The sequence below is a fragment of the Grampus griseus genome, assembly GCF_964374135.1.
Source record: "Grampus griseus genome assembly, chromosome: 1".
Classification (NCBI taxonomy): domain Eukaryota; kingdom Metazoa; phylum Chordata; class Mammalia; order Artiodactyla; family Delphinidae; genus Grampus; species Grampus griseus.
The window spans coordinates 102,362,846-102,380,478 of record NC_139017.1 but is presented as its reverse complement, the minus strand read 5'-3'; the positions used below and the strand labels follow the sequence as shown (position 1 = coordinate 102,380,478).

The 17,633-nt window shown below is 39.5% G+C and overlaps 1 protein-coding gene across 1 annotated transcript in view; it reads left to right on the top strand.

Annotated features, from left to right (window-relative positions):
• RPAP2 (RNA polymerase II associated protein 2) overlaps window positions 1-12,331 on the top strand; it is an 83,571-nt gene extending 71,240 nt beyond the window's left edge. Inside the window, exons 12-13 of the mRNA XM_082676702.1 lie at window positions 7,910-8,059; window positions 11,649-12,331. Of these exons, the coding sequence (XP_082532828.1) occupies window positions 7,910-8,051 (142 nt within the window). The 3' untranslated portion in view covers window positions 8,052-8,059; window positions 11,649-12,331. The remainder of the gene's footprint in view (window positions 1-7,909; window positions 8,060-11,648) is intronic.
• Window positions 12,332-17,633: the final 5,302 nt, after the last annotated feature.

Genomic DNA, 17,633 nt, shown 5'->3' with positions numbered 1-17,633 from the left:
AGCACCTCAGAGGAGAATCAGCAGGACTTGGTAACTGACTGAACAAAGAACATTAAGGGTTAAGATTTAAAGATGACTGAGGTTTCTAATACTAGAAGGTTTTGATGAAAATGAGAGCTCAGAATTTCAGGGTTGAACATAATGTATTTGAGGTACCTTTTGGACATCCAAGTGGAGAAAAATCCCAAGAGAGAACTTAAAGATTTGGATCACTGATGATCAGAGCCATGAGATGGGATGTAGTGCAGAAGAGGGTCAATATGAAACCATAGGTAAGACCTATCATTATTAATGGGCTGATAAAAAAAAGAAATGCCAACAAGAGAGATCATAAAGATTCAGTAGGAGGAGGAGGAGAACTGTGACAGTTCCTGAAAAGCCAAAGAAGGAGAATTCTAGGAAAGGAGGAAATGATTGAGGACATCAAGTACTGCAGTCAGCCGGAAAAAGAACTAAGATGAGGCTTTCAGAGTGGCAATTAAGAGACCATAATTGACCATGTAAAGAATAGTTCCAGTAATAAGTCTTTGTTCATTTGTCCTTGGGCCTGGTTCTAAGCACACGTAGACTACGTTGCTTAGTGCTTTGTGCTTTCCAAAGCCCTCTTCCATGGTCACTGCTAAAAAAAGCAGATTCTGCACAGAGCCCTGTCTCCAAGCTCAGTGTAGTGCTCCTCACACCCCAGATAGGTCCTCACACCCCATTCAGCCGATGATACCTATCATTAGGGTGGCATGTACCCTAAAAAGAATCCTTGCAGTTTATTAGTAGCATCTTTGGCAGTGGCAACAGCCAACTCTTATCATTGACAAAAACCATAACAGTCTGATAAAAAGTTACAATCTTGCCTCAGATTCATCTGTGCAAATAGGCACAGAAGCCTCTTGCTACAGAGATGACATGGAAATTCAGCAGATGTCCAGTAAGCAGTCAGTCTGGTAGAGTGGGCAGGTAGCCAGTTGCTATTAAGTAATAAAACATGTTAAAGTAGATGAGTCAAGGAATCTGGAAAACAAAGATTATATATAGCCCTTATTCAACTTTAAATGTAAATTACTTTGGAGATAAAAGCAAATCATAATTCTTTTGAAAGAATCATTCATAAAATTATATTTTCAGGGTTTAGCATCTTTCTTGACATATTATGACTTTATAACTTGTCAAAACCGTCCTTTTCTTTTTGTATTAGCCTAGTTTCTAGGGAGGATATGTTAAAAAGAAAAACACAATTTTTACATGACTCCCCACTGGATTACTAATGTTTAGAGGTGCACAGGAACTATTAGAGTATTTATTTATTTATACCTCAGCTTATTCCAAAAAGGATTTAAGTCAACTTAAAATTTTTAGAAAGCTAACATATTTCTTATGATCATTACATTCTGTGTTAGGGACTGGGGGGTGGGGAAGAAGTCTTTTCAGTTAAAGATTGAAGGAGAAACACAAGGGAATAAGTAAGGTTAAAGGAAATCTCATTGGCTGACTTTCCAGGAGTATAATTATGCAACAACTCTTAGGGCTCAAGTGTTAAGAGCAGTCAGGAAATCCTGGCTCCAGATGCCTAAGGATTGCTATCTATCTGCTTGATGACTTGCTGCAGAAATCCCCAGGTCCCAAACTGCTATTCCTGTCTCCTAACAGACACCAGACCTTGCGTGATTTCTCTGTTAGCATTTCCTTCTGCCTGCCAGCTACTAGCTATTTTTATATTTGTAGTCCTGTAGTTCTCAAAAGCAAATTTAAAACGTTCTGTTTCGGGCTTCCCTGGTGGCGCAGTGGTTGAGAGTCCGCCTAACGATGCAGGGGACGCGGGTTCGTGCTCCGGTCCAGGAAGATAACACATGCCGCGGAGCGCTGGGCCCCGTGAGCCGCAGAGCGCTGGGCCCGTGAGCCGTGGCAGCGGCCGCAGAGCCTGCGCGTCCGGAGCCTGTGCTCCGCAATGGGAGAGGCCACAACAGTGAGAGGCTCGCGTACCGCAAAAAAAAAAAAAAAAAAATTCTGTTTCTTCTGCATGTTCATTGAGGGCACAGTATACATCAATCAGGCAAGTAAAGATTAAATTTATATAGTGTTCTATAGATTAAAGATGAAATTTATGTAGTGTTTATGTAGTGTTCTACAAAGAATGAAAGCTATAGCCTACAAAGTATGAAAGCTTTCATATTAGCCAAGAGCATGGGCTTTTTGAGATAAGCTGCCTGGGTTCAAAGGCCTGACCTGCTGCTTACTATCTTTGTGACCTTGGGGAAGGCACTTCCATTTTTTGTGCCTTTCTTTCCTCATGGGAACAGTACTATATCCCCCAGCATCATTGTGCAGTTAAAGGAGATAATTCATGCTTAGAACAAGTACATAGTAAAACTCCAAGGTAGCACATGGTAACTGGTATTAAAATCATTATTATAGGGGCTTCCCTGGTGGCGCAGTGGTTGAGAGTCTGCCTGCCGATGCAGGGAACATGGGTTCGTGCCCTGGTCCGGGAAGATCCCACATGCCGCGGAGCGGCTGGGCCCGTGAGCCATGGCCGCTGAGCCTGCGCGTCCGGAGCCTGTGCTCCGCAACGGGAGAGGCCACAACAGTGAGAGGCCCGCATACCGCAAAAAAAAAAAAAAAAATCATTATTATAACTGATCTTTTAAAAACCTGTTTACAGTATCCTACTTGACTTTTGTAATAATAACTTCTAAGGAACTTAAGTATTATTAGCCCTATTTTATAGATAGACCCTAAGGTTTTGATATTCAACTTGCCAGAAATCATAAGTGGTTGCTCAGAGCCCTATTTTGAGTAGTCTCAAAACAGGTCCAAGCTCATTAAGAAAAGAATGATTGATTCACAGTATTTGTCATGGGCTCACGAGCGAGATTGCATTGTTGCTTTCCTTTTTCTTTTCACTCCTAGCTAGTTTCTCGTTAACCCTAATTTTTCTTTATGAACAGAACTTTTGGGTAAATTTGAACATATCTTACAATAAAGTTATTATAGAATAATGTTAGCTTTATAAGTTTGCTAGAGAAGTATCACTATTCCCAAACCATTTTTCTTTTTTTTTTTTTATGAATTTATTTATTTAGTTTTGGCTGTGTTGGGTCTTTGTTGCTTCACGTGGGCTTTTCTCTAGTTGCGGGGAGTGGGGGCTACTCTTTGTTGCGGTGCACATGCTTCTCATTGCAGTGGCTTCTCTTGTTTCGGAGCACAGGCTCCAGGTACTCAGGCTTCAGTAGTTGCAGCACGCAGGCAGGCTCAGTAGTCATGGTTCACGGGCTGTAGGGCACAGGCTCAGTAGTTGTGGTGTACGGGCTTAGTTGCTCCACCGCATGTGGGATCTTACCGGACCAGGGCTCAAACCCATGCCCCCTGCATTGGCAGGTGGATTCTTAAACACTGCGCCCCCAGGGAAGTCCCCCAAAATATTTTCTACCTAGGGTAATTGATAGAACAATTCTCTTACAAACTTTTTATCTACAATGCTTTTAATTTTCTGCTTTCATTAGGCACACAGGTTGAGAAATCTAGTAGTCACCATTGATTTCTAATTTGAGGGTTAAGTTTTAAACATACTAATGGCACTTTGAGAAGTAATTGAGAAAACTTTGTTTTCATATATGAGCCAAACAGTAGTCTCCTTGATAATTGGAGAAATTGTTTTGGATATGTCATATAATTACCATTTTTAAAAAACACAAAAACTAGTTTTCTATGGAGCTGACAGCTGATCTGAAGAAAAAGAAATAAATACAAATTGGAAAAGAAGAAGTAAAACTGTCACTGTTTGCAGATGACATGATACTATACATAGAGAATCCTAAAGATGCCACCAGAAAACTACTAGAGCTAATCAACGAATTTGGTAAAGTTGCAGGATACAAAATTAATGCACAGAAATCTCTTGCATTCCTATACACTAATGATGAAAAATCTGAAAGAGAAATTAAGGAAACACTCCCATTTACCACTGGAACAAAAAGAATAAAATATCTAGGAATAAACCTACCTAGGGAGACAAAAGACCTGTGTGCAGAAAACTATAAAACACTGATGAAAGAAATTAAAGATGATACCAACAGATGGAGAGATATACCATGTTCTTGGATTGGAAGAATCAATATTGTGAAAATGACTGTACTACCCAGAGCAATCTACAGATTCAATGCAATCCCTATCAAATTACCAATGGCGTTTTTTACAGAACTAGAACAAAAAATCTTAAAATTTGTATGGAGACACAAAAGACCCTAAATAGCCAGAGCACTCTTGAGAAAAAACGGAGCTGGAGGAATCAGACTCCCTGACTTTAGACTATAATACAAAGCTACAGTAATCAAGACAATATGGTACTGGCACAAAAACAGAAACATAGATCAATGGAACAAGGTAGAAAGCCCAGAGATAAACCTATGCACCTGTGGTCAACTAATCTATGACAAAGGAGGCAAGGATATACAATGGAGAAAAGACAGTCTCTTCAATAAGTGGTGCCGGGAAAACTGGACAGCTACATGTAAAAGAATGAAATTACAACATTCCCTAACAAACACCATACACAAAAATAAACTCAAAATGGATTAGAGACCTAAATGTAAGACCAGACACTATAAAACTCTTAGAGGAAAACATAGGAAGAACACTCTTTGACATAAATCACAGCAAGATCTTTTTTCACCCATCTCCTAGAGTAATGGAAATAAAAACAAAAATAAACAAATGGGACCTAATGAAACTTCAAAGCTTTTGCACAGCAAAGGAAACCATAAACAAGACGAAAAGACAACCCTCAGAATGGGAGAAAATATTTGCAAATGAATCAACAAAGGATTAATCTCCAAAATATATAAACAGCTCATGCAGCTCAATATTAAAAAAACAAACAACCCAATCCAAAAATGGGCAGAAGACCTAAATAGACATTTCTCCAAAGAAGACATACAGATGGCCAAGAAGCACATGAAAACCTACTCAACATCACTAATTATTAAAGAAATGCAAAACAAAACTACAATGAGGTATCACCTCACACCAGTTAGAATGGGCATCATCAGAAAAATCTACAAACAACAAATGCTGGAGAGGGTGTGGAGAAAAGGGAACCCTCTTGCACTGTTGGTGGGAATGTAAGTTGATACAGCCACTATGGAGAACAGTATGGAGGTTCTTTAAAAAACTAAAAATAGAATTACCATATGATCCAGCAATCCCATTACTGGGCATATACCCAGAGAAAACCATAATTCAAAAAGACACATGCGGGGCTTCCCTGGTGGCGCAGTGGTTGAGAGTCCGCCTGCTGATGCAGGGGACACGGGTTCATGCCCCGGTCCGGGAGGATCCCACATGGCGCGGAGCGGCTGGGCCCGTGAGCCATGGCCGCTGAGCCTGCGCGTCCGGAGCCTGTGCTCTGCAACGGGAGAGGCCACAACAGTGAGAGGCCCGCATACCGGAAAAAAAAAAAAAAAGACACATGCACCCCAATGTTCATTGCAGCACTTTTTACAGTGGCCAGGTCATGGAAGCAACCTACATGCCCATCGACAGATGAATGGATAAAGAAGATGTGGTACATATATACAATGGAATATTACTCAGCCATAAAAAGGAACAAAATTGAGTCATTTGTTGAGACGTGGATGGATCTAGAGACTATCTTACAGAGTCTGACAGTTGTTTTTCTCTTTCTGAAGTAAGTCAGAAAGAGAAAAGTATCGTACATTAATGCATGTAGGTGGAACCTAGAAAAATGGTACAGATGAACTGGTTTGCAGGGCAGAAGTTGACACACAGAAGTAGAGAACAAACGTATGGACACCAAGGGGGGAAAGTGGCGGGGGGTGGGGGGGGGTGCTGAATTGGGTGATTGGGATTGACATGTGTACACTAATGTGTATAAAATGGATGACTAATAAGAACCTGCTGTATAAAAAAATAAAATTCAAAAACTAAAAAAAAAACACACAAAAACTAGATTTCTGTGGAGCTGACATCTGATCTGACTGCTCTGACTTCTTGTTTTTAGCCAGTGCTATCCCATCCCCAGTATCTTTGGTCTTACTGTGGGGAAGCAGCAACTTGATGTTTTAATGTTGACATCACCTAAGTATGAGAAAAGCCAACAGAGTTGACTTCTGGGTTCCACTTTCTCCGCAGGAAAATGCCTCAGGAAAAGCTGGCCACAACTGCCTATAAGTTCACCCAAGTACACAGCTTGAGCTTGGCATTAGAAGACTTAATCCTAAATAAGGATTAATCCTAAATAAGTCTTAGTCCTAAATAAGGACTAAGGATTAAGAAGACTTAATCCTAAATAAGGATTAATCCTAAATAAGATTTAGTCCTATTTTCAAGTATAAAATACCTTTGGAGAATACTTGCAGACAAAGCTCATATGAGAACCTGGTACTCCATCCGCTGGCTGTAAAGAAACAGAGGAGAGATGGGGAAGGAATAAGTGGTTTTCTTGGGTAGAACTCTAGATTTCACTGGACTATTAGAGTTACCTAGTCTCCAATTCTTGCTAAAATACCTTCAGGAATACAGAGAATCTACCACCTCCTCAGAGTCTAGGGCATCTTTGGACAATTCTAACAAAATTTTCCTTTTATTTCTGTTTTCTGTATGAGATGGCTAATAAGCAAGGAAGAAATCTGTCTCAGAAAATAACATTTCTCATTCTACACTCACTACTGTGGAATTGTTCTGCTCTGATTTCTTGAGCATTATTGATTTAAATCAGGGTTATTTTATTTATATTTGATGTGCCCACTGGCAACGACCAAGGTTAAATAAGCATATGTAAGAGGTTTGTGTGGGAAGTATAGACTATTTGGGGAAAAAAGAATTTTCTTCCAAAAACCTTTCCAGAATGTTCTTGCAAAGGCTCTGTGAAGCATGCTCTCTGGAGATACAAAAACTTATGAAAAGGAATGGTCTGCACAGTTTGTGATTAGATATTGTTCACTTTTTAAAAATCATGTTTACTAATCACATTCAGTGAAAATTACTTTTAAGAATCTATTATGGGCTTTCTTGGTGGCGCAGTGGTTGAGAGTCCACCTGCCGATGCCGGGGACACGGGTTCGTGCCCCGGTCCAGGAAGATCCCACATGCTGCGGAGCAGCTAAGCCTGTGCGCCACAACTACTGAGCCTGTGCTGCTGAGCCCATGTGCCACAACTACTGAAGCCCATGCACCTAGAGCCCATGCTCCACAACAAGAGAAGCCACCGCAATGAGAAGCCCGCACACCGCAGCAAAGAGTAGCCCCGCTCACCACAACTAGAGAAAGCCGGCACGTGGCAACGAAGATCAAACACAGCCAAAAGTAAATAAATAAATGTAAAAAAAAATAATCTATTATATGTAATCAGTCTTTAAGGATATTTACTGGAAATGGTTAGAGAAGAAAGCATTGTGTTCCTTGTGAAGTTTGTATTAAGTGCCTTTTAAGATGTAATTCATGTGTTTAGTGTTACAAAAATAAAAATGTTAAGGTTTCATCCAAAAGGTAATCTTGTTCATTGTCTTTTTTTTTCAGGAGATATAATCTAAACAGTTGATATAAATTTTTTTTTAAAGCAGTTCTCACCTCTAAGCTTCTCTACACAACCTCCTTTCACCATGTGGAAAGACTTCATTAATTTTATTTTCTGGGCAGAATTTTGGTAGTTTTTGCTGGCATAATGAACATGTTTTGGATTAAGGCTTTTAGGCTTCTTTCCTTATGTAACAATACGTTTGATTTTTCAGTCTTTTCCTGAGATTTCTCTTCAGCTTTAGTAAAGCCTTCTCTCTCTGGGAATTTTGTTAAATCAGATAGACTTCATTATCCTCACAGAAATCCCCTCTGCCATGTTAGAGACTGGAGCCCCTTAGTCCTTCCAATTTCATGGATATATTTAATATTTTTGGTGTTTCAGACTGACCTCAATTCTCGGCATTCAGAAGCATTCTCAGGAAAATGTAAAGTTTACACAGTTTTTGACCACCCTGCTTGAAGAATTACATTTAAAGAATGAAGACCTTGAAAGTTTAACCATCATATTTAGAACCAGCTGTTAACCACAGTGGTGAGTTTCATTGTGTTTTACTTTAGTTTGTTGTTGTTGTTTTTTTGTTTTTTTTCATTTGTTGCCTGTTTGGATTCTGTTTTCAAATTGGACATTTTAAAAATCAAGTAGAGATCTCCAGATGACTTCAGCTTGCTATGGTAGAACACAATATCCCTTAGTTCTCAGCTGCTCCAGTCATTTCCTGTCCACTCTTGTTACTTCATGCCCCATCTTCGTTTTTTTTCCTTTATAGGCTACTGTCCTATAACAGAACTTTATAGGTTCTGTTTCTTGCAATCCAGGAAACTCGTTGCTATCAGCTTCATACTCAAATCTAGACCATCCCATCCTGCATGTCCCATCTGATGTTTCTTCCCAGCAAGTAGCAGTTTACTTCAACCAAACTGCTGCAGTGATCTTTGAGAATATCCTCATCCTACTTCCCTCCTCAGCCCAGCCAATACCTTAGTCATCTCATGTGCAGATAAACAGGTGAATTTTCAAGTCTGGCTTTGTTGAATCCTGACCTTGCTCCCAGATACATAAGCCCTCTTCTACTATCCCAAGTTTTTGCTTCTTTTTAAGAACTACCCCCCCTCAAAAAGAAAAAACTGCCCATCAGAATGTCCCCTCCCTGATTCTGCCTTAATCACAACTTTCCATCTCTTCCTCCCTTTACTTCTTACTTCACATACTCTGAAGTGCTCAGATAGGTATTGATTTAATGTTATGATTAACAAAATTCATTCTGAACTACAAATGCGATCCTCTTAAGGAGGATTTCCTCTTTTTTAACTTTCAGTTATTCTTTAAATTATAAAAGCAATACAAGCTTGTTGTAAAAATTAAACAGTACAGAATTGCATGTATAATTTTAAAAAGCAAAATTCCCAGGCTTCCTTGGTGGTGCAGTGGTTGGGAGTCCGCCTGCTGATGCAGGGGACATGGGTTTGTGCCTCGGTCCGGGAGAATCCCACATGCCGTGGAGCGGCTGGGCCCGTGAGCCGTGGCTGATGAGCTTGCACTTCCGGAGCCTGTGCTCTGCAGCGGGAGAGGCCACAACAGTGAGAGGCCTGCGTACTGCAAAAAAAAAAGCAAAATTCCCCCCTCACTTCTGCCTCCAGTCCTGTCTCCTTCCCAGAAGTACACTACTGATCTATATCATTTTACATTTTATTATTTGAATATTTGTTTTAAAAAAACAGCTCTTCAAGTAAATCTGTAAATATACGACAAGGATATTTGAGAGCCATATTTGGCAGGCAAGAAAGAATGCCATCATCACTTTATTGAACCTGCTAGAGAATAGAAAATAAGGAATTAGCACTGTAACTGCCTCCAGACTTATACCTAGTGACCTTTTCATGCAACCCTGCTCCCCTGAGGACCCTGTAAAATAAAGGCTTTTACTTAGGCAGTGTGCTCAGGTTGGCCTGTGGAAGCACCAGTTCAAAGGCCCTTCTAAGAGTACAGTAAGTTTGGAGTTTTTTTGTTTTATTGACCTTCAGTTACAGAAGACTGAATTAATCATACCCCTCAGGGTTCACGACACCCTATCTCCATTGGTTGAAAGGTTGCTTTTCCAGATAGACTGAGAACAAAGAGCGCCTGCCTAACCAGAGGTCCTTCCAGACCTGCTTTAATGAATAGGTATCAATTAAGAACCATTTTTAATTAGCATAGTTAATGCTTGTATATAAACAAATGGTGTTAAAGTACTTTTTGTTTTAAAGCTGAAAGTTCAAATTAGTCTTTTTTATGCAGTTCATCATTTTTTAACATATTTATTGGAGTATAAATGCTTTACAATGGTGTTAGTTTCTGCGCTATACATATACATATATCTCCATATCTCCTCCCTCTTGCGTCTCCCTCCCACCCTCCCTATCCCACCCATCTAGGTGGTCACAAAGCACCGAGCTGATCTCCCTGTGCCATGCGGCTACTTCCCACTAGCTATCTGTTTTACATTTGGTAGTGTATATATGTCCATGCCACTCTCTCACTTTGTCCCAGCTTACCCTTCCCCCTCCCCGTGTCCTCAAGTCCATTCTCTACATCTGCATCTTTATTCCTGTCCTGCCCCGTGTTCTTCAGAACCACTTTTTTTTTAATATTCCATATATATGTGTTAGCATATGGTATTTGTTTTTCTCTTTTTGACTTACTTCACTCTGTATGACAGTCTCTAGGTCCATCCACCTCACTACAAATAACTCAATTTCATTTCTTTAAAGTACTTTTAAGGATCAAACCCACGCTGCAGCAGTGAAAGCACCGAGTCCTAACCACTGGACTGCCAGAGAATTCCCTAAACAATAGATGTTTTAAGTGGACTTAACAGTTGCCCTGTGATCATTGTTTTTTTTACATTGTTCATTTGTGTAAGTAATCAAAGGTAAATCTTTGCCCGGACTTTGTCAGTATTAAAAGGGACACTGAATGAATGAGGCCTTATTACATAATTTTCCATATGAGAAATGGAGATGGTTGTGAATAGGTAGATGGGTTTTTTTTGTTGTTGTTTGTATGATATTTGTAAACCATAAGTTCACAAAATTATTTGTGTATAATATGGCCTACCCTTTTCAAGATTAGATTACTAATAGCCAGGATATGTTAATATGCTTTCAGTTACAAATAACAGGGAAGAAAAAAAAAAACCCAGCTCAAACTAGCTTTTCTTATGCTAGTATATTAATTATCTTTTGCAGCTTAAAAATTACTGTAAAATTTAGTGGCTTAAAACAAACTTTTTTTTTAATCTCAGTTTCTGTGAGTCGGGAATCTGGGCACAATTTGGCTTAGGGCCTCTGCCTCAGAGTCTCTCATGAGGTTGCAGTTAAGCTCTCTGACAGGGCTGCAATGTCATCTGAAGGCTCAGCTGGAGGAAGATTCCCTTCCAAGCTCACTCATGTGGTTATTGGCAGGATTTAGTTCCTCACAGGCTGTTGAATTCGGGGCCTCAGTTCCTCATTCTCTGTTGCCTAGAGACCTCTCTCAGTTCTTTGCCACGTGGGCCACTCCAGAGTGTGCCTTGCTGCTTGGCATGTTGCTTCCCTCAGAGTGAGCAAGTGAGATGAAACCCAAGATGAAAGCCACAGTCTTTTTGTAACTAATCTCAGAAGTAACATCCATCACTTTTTCTGTATTCCATGACTAGTTAGAAACTAACCACTGGACTCAGCCCATATTGAAGGTGAGTGGATTATATAAGGGGATGAATACCAGAAGGCAGAGTTCATTGGGTGTCATTTTAGAAGCTGTCTACTACAGATGGCAGAATCATTCAGTAGTTCCCAGCTTTACAGCATACCTCACTGTCCTACTGAGAGTCTTAAACTTTTCACACTAATTGAGGGCACTTCTGAACTAATCCATGTCATTCTAGCAAGGAATGGAGGAGAGAGAAGAGGATTTTCTAATTGACCTAGATCTATCAGGGCCTACCCCTCAAGCTGAATATGAAGCTGGGTTTATTCTACCCAACCCACTGTTGCTACATAATAGGGGAAAATGGAATGTATATTGGGGAGACAACAGTGTTCCCCAAAACTGGTAAAAATATTTTAGGTGTCTTATTCAGGTGTCCTTTTTTGTTTCACAGGTAATCCGTGAAGACCAAATAGATGAACTTACATTGACCATTTCTGGAATTCTAGCCACAATAATTGTACAGTTAGAGCTACTTATCAGTCACCACCGGACAGAGTGACTTCACCAGATAGAGGAGAACCATTATTCCAACAAGGATAAGCAAGTCCTTGCATCCTAGATAGAAGATATAGTATTTCTACTTATTTGAAAATGAAAGCTGAAATCTTAAGTTGAAACTTCAAGAAAATATAATGATGACCTGTTTCTTCTGGATTATTACAGCCATCATATCAGTTGACCAGAAAATTGAGAAAAGTCCCATTTTAGCCTCATAGTCCAACTCTGGATTCTAAAGAACAGTGAAGAATTAGGTCAATAAATACAATTTAGGGCCTCCCTGGTGGTGCTGTGGTTAAGAATCCACCTGCCAATGCAGGGGGCACAGGTTCGAGCCCTGGCCCAGGGAGATCCCACACGGAGCAACTAAGATCCTGCAGAGCAACTAAGCCCGTGCACCACAACTACTGTGCCTGTGCGCTAGAGCCCGCATGCCACAACTACTGAAGCCCGAGTGCCTAGAGCCTGTGCTCCACAACAAGAGAAGCCACCGCAGTAAGCCCATGCACCACAAAGAAGAGTAGCCCCTGCTCACCACAACTAGACAAAGCCCGCAGGCAGCAATGAAGACCCAACACAGCCAAAAATAAATAATTTATAAAAATAAATACAATTTAAGATGAAACCTTTTGGAAGTCTAGTCTTTATTCTTTTAAAGAAGCTGGCTATGCTATAAAGTGGTCCTGAGCAATGTACATCTGAAACTTACATAATAGAAAAAGAAAAACATTAAGAAAACAAATTGACAAACCACAGACTGGGATAAAATATTTTCAAATCATACTTGATAAATGACATCCAGATTACATATTCTTAAAACTCAAAAATACGGCAACTCAATTTTTAAGTGGGCAGAAATGCGAATAGACATTTCAGAAAGAAGATATCCAAATGGCTTGGCATATGAAAAGATGCTCAACATCACTAGTTGTTAGGGAAATGCAAGTTAAAACCAAAATTAGATACCACTTCACAGCCACTAGATGACTATAATAAAGACAAAGATAGTGTTCTTGAGGATGTGGAGAAACTGGAGTGCTAATACACTGCTGGTGGAAATGTAAAATGATTCAGCCACTTTGGAAAGTGATCTGGCAGTTTCTTAAAAAGTTAAGGGCTCCCCTGGTGGCGCAGTGGTTGAGAGTCCACCTGCCGATGCAGGGGACGCGGGTTTGTGCCCTGGTCTGGGAGGATCCCACATGCTGCGGAGCAGCTGGGCCCGTGGGCCATGGCCACTGAGCCTGCGTGTCCGGGGTAAACAAAACATTCATAGAATATACTGATATATGCTACTACATGGATGAACCTCAGAAACATCATGCTAGGTAAAAGAAGTCTGACACATAAGCCATATAAGGTATGATTCCATTTATAATGAAATGACAGAAAAGAAAAATATGTAAAACAGATGATTCTAAATTGGCAGTTACATGGGAGTGGGGATCATCTGCAAATGGCCACAGGTATCTCTTTGAGGTGATGAAACTGTTCTACAATTGTGGTTTTTGCACAATTTTATAAACTTTAAAAGTATTTGTGCACTTAAAACAGGTTGAATGTAATGTATATAAATTACATCTTAATAAAGCTATTAGAAATAATAATGTCCATACTACCAAAGCAATCTACAGATTCAGTGCACTCCATATCAAATTCCAATGGCATTTTTCATAGAACTAATAATCCTAAAATTCCTATGGAACTACAGAAGACCCCAAATAGCAAAATCAATCTTGAAAAAGAACAAAGCCAGAGACATTACACCCCTGATATCAAACTACATTATAAAGCTATAGTAATCAAAACAGTGTGGTACTGGCACAAAAGCAGACATGTAGATCAATGCAACAGAACAGAAAGCCTAGATATAAACCCATGCATATATATGGTCAGTTAATTTACAACAAAGGAGCCAAGAATATACAAATGGGGAAAGAACTGTCTCTTCAGTAAATGGTTTTGGGAAAACTGGACCACTATCTACATCTTACACAAAAATTAACTCAAAATGGATTAAAGACTTGGACATAAGACCTGAAACCATAAAACTCCTAGAAGAAAACACAGGCAGTGAGCCCCTGACATCAGTCTTGGCAATATTTTGGATTTGACAAACCAAAAATAAATGGGACTACATCAAACTAAAAAGCTTCTGTACAACAAAGAAAACCATCAACAAAATGAAAATGCAACCTACTGACTGAATGGGAGAAAATATTTGCAAATCATATATCTGATAAGGGGTTAATATCCAAAATATATAAAGTCATACAACTCAACAGCAAAAAAAAAAAAAAAATCATTTAAAAATGGGCAGAGGATCTAAAGAGACATTTTTTACAAAGAAGACATACAGATGGCCAGCCAACAGGCACATGGAAAGACGCTCATCACTAATCAGAGAAATGCAAATCAAAACCACAATGAAATACCACCTCATACCTGTTAGAATGGCTGTTACCAAAAAGACAAGTAACGGGGCTTCCTTGGTGGCGCAGTGGTTGAGAGTCTGCCTGCCGATGCAGGGGATGGGTTCGTGCCCGGTCCAGGAGGATCCCACATGCCGCAGAGCAGCTGGGCCCGTGAGCCATGGCCGCTGAGCCTGCGCGTCCAGAGCCTGTGCTCCACAACAGGAGAGGCCACAACACTGAGAGGCCCACGTCCCGCAAAAAAAAAAAAAAAAAGTAACAAGTGTAGGCAAGAATGTGGAGAAAAGGGAACCCTTGTGATGTTTTGGTGGGAATGTAAATTGGTGCAGCCACTATGAAAACAGTACGGCAGTTCCTCAAAAAATTAAAAGTAGAACTACCATATGATCCAGCAAATCCACTTCTGGCTATTTATCCCCCAAAATGAAAACACTAATTGAAAAAGATATATACACCTCTATGTTCATTGCAGCTTTATTTATAATAGCCAAAATATGGAAACAACCAAAGTGCCCATTGATGGATGAATGGGTAAACAAGATGTAGTATATATATTTATGCAATGGAATATTATTCAGACATGAAAAATAAAATCTTGCCATTTGTGACAATATGGATGGAATTTGTGAGCATTATGCTAAGTAAAATAAGTCAGATAGAGAAAGACAAATACTGTATGATCTCACTTATAAGTGGAATCTGTTTTTTTGGAAAAGGTCATAGATGGAATCTATTTTAAAAAATAAGCTCATAGGTGCAGAGAACAGATTGGTGGTTGCCAGAGGCAGGGTGTTGGGGGTGGGCAAAATGGGTGAAAGGGATTGAAAGGTACAAATTTCCAGTTATAAAATATGTCATGGAGATGCAATGTAAAGCATGGTGACTATAGTTAATACTGTATTGCATATTTGAAAGTTGTTAAGAGTAGATCTTGAAAGCTCTCATTACAAAAATGATATGGTAATGGATGTTAACTATACTTACTGTGATGATCATTTTGCAACATATACAAATATCAAATCATGTTATACACCTGAAACTAATATAATTTTAAATGTCAATTTTACCTCACATACAATTATATCCCAATAAATGGGACAAACCAGAAGAAATGGACAAATTTTGAGAAACATACACCCTTCCAAAACTGAATCAAAAAGAGACAGTATGGACAGAACAGTCACTACTAGTGAAGTTGAATTTGTAACCAAAACAAAACTTGCACCAAACTAAAATCCAGGACCAATTTCACAGGGGAGTTCTACCAAACATAAAAAGAAAAGCTAATACCTATCCTCAAACTATTCCAAAAAATTGAAGGAGAGGGACCACTCCCAATTTCATTCTATAAGACCACCATATTACCCTGATGTCAAAACCGAAGACACTGAACAAAAGGAAAATTACAGGCCAGTATCTCTGATGAATATAGATGCAAAAATCCTCAACAAAATATTAGCAAACTAAATCCAACAATATATAAAAAGGATCATACTCCATGATCAAGTGGGGTTTATCCCAGAGATGAAAGGATGGTTCAGTATCCACAATCAGTGTGATACACCACATTAACAAAAGGAAGGATAAAAATCACACGATCATCTCAATAATGCAGAAAAAGCATTTGACAAAATTCAACATCCATTAATGATAAATTCTCTCATCATTGTTGGTATAGAGAGAACACATCTCAATATAAGAAAGGCCATTTGTGACAAACCCACAGCTAACAGCACACTCAACATTGAAAAACTAACTTTTCCTCTAAAATCAACAAGACAAAGATACCTACTCTCACCACTTCTATTTAACACAGTATTGAAAGTCCAACTGACAAGAAAATGAAATAAAAGGCATCCAATTGTAAGGGTAGAAGTAAAACTGTCACTGTTTGTAGATGGTGTGATACTATATACAGAAAACCCTAAAGTATCCACAAAAAAACTATTAAAAGTAATAAATGAATTCAGTAAAGCTGCAGGATACAAGATTAACATACAGAAATCTGTTACCTTGCTATATACACTAATAATGAACTGTCAGAGAATTCCAGAAAACAGTTTCATTTACAAGTGTATCAAAAAGAATAAAATACCTATGAATAAACTTAACCAAGGAGGTGAACGACCTATACTCTAGAAACCATAAGATACTGATGAAGGAAATTGAAGACAATACAAATAAGTGAAAAGATAGCCCATGTTTATGGATCAGAAGAATTAATAGTTAAAATCTCCATTCTACCCAAATTAATCTACAAATTTAATGCAATTATCAAAATACCCATGACAGTTTTCACACAACTAGAATAATCCTAAAATTTATATAAAACCACAGAATACCCCAAATAGCCAAAGTAATTTTGAGAAGAACAAAGCTGGAAGTATCACACTCCCTGACTGCAGACTATACTACAAAGCTACAGTAGTCAAAACAGTATGGTAGACCTTCAAGATGGCAGAGGAGTAAGACGTGGAGATCACCTTCCTCCCTACAAATACATCAGAAATACATCTACATGTGGAACAACTCCTACAGAACACCTACTGAACGCTGGCAGAAGACCCCAGACTTCCCAAAAGCCATGTGGCTGACAGGGTCTTGGTGCTCCAGCTTGGTGTCAGGCCTGTGCCTCAGGTGGGAGAGCCAAGTTCAGGACGTTGGACCACCAGAGACCTCCCGGCTCCACATAGTATCAAACAGCGAAAGCTCTCCCAGAGATCTCCATCTCAATGCTAAGACCCCGCTCCACTCAACAACCAGCAGCCTACACTGCTGGACACTCTATGCCAAACAACTAGCAAGACAGGAACACAACCCCACCCATTAGCAGAGAGGCTGCCTAAAATCATAAAAAGGTCACAGATACCCCAAAACACACCACTGGATGTGGTCCAGCCCACCAGAAGGACAAGATCCAGCCTCATCCACCAGAACACAGGCATCAGTCCCCTCCACCAGGAAGCCTACACAACCCACTGAACCAACCTTAGCCACTGGGGGCAGACACCAAAAACGACGGGAACTACGAACCTGCAGCCTGCGAAAAGGAGACCCCAAACACAGTAAGTTAAGCAAAATGAGAAGACACAGAAACACAGAGCAGATGAAGGATCAAGGTAAAAACCCACCAGACCAAACAAATGAAGAGGAAATAGGCAATCTACCTGAAAAAGAATTCAGAGTAATGATAGTAAAGATGATCCAAAATCTTGGAAATAGAATGGAGGAAATACAAGAAACGTTTAACAAAGACCTAGAAGAACTAAAGAACAAATGATGAACAACACAATAAATGAAATTAAAAATTGTCTAGAAGGAATTAATAGCAGGATAACTGAGGAAGAATAACGGATAAGAGAGCTGGAAGATAAAATATTGGAAATAACTACCACAGAGCAGAATAAAAAAAAAAGAATGAAAAGAATTGAGGACAGTCTCAGAGACCT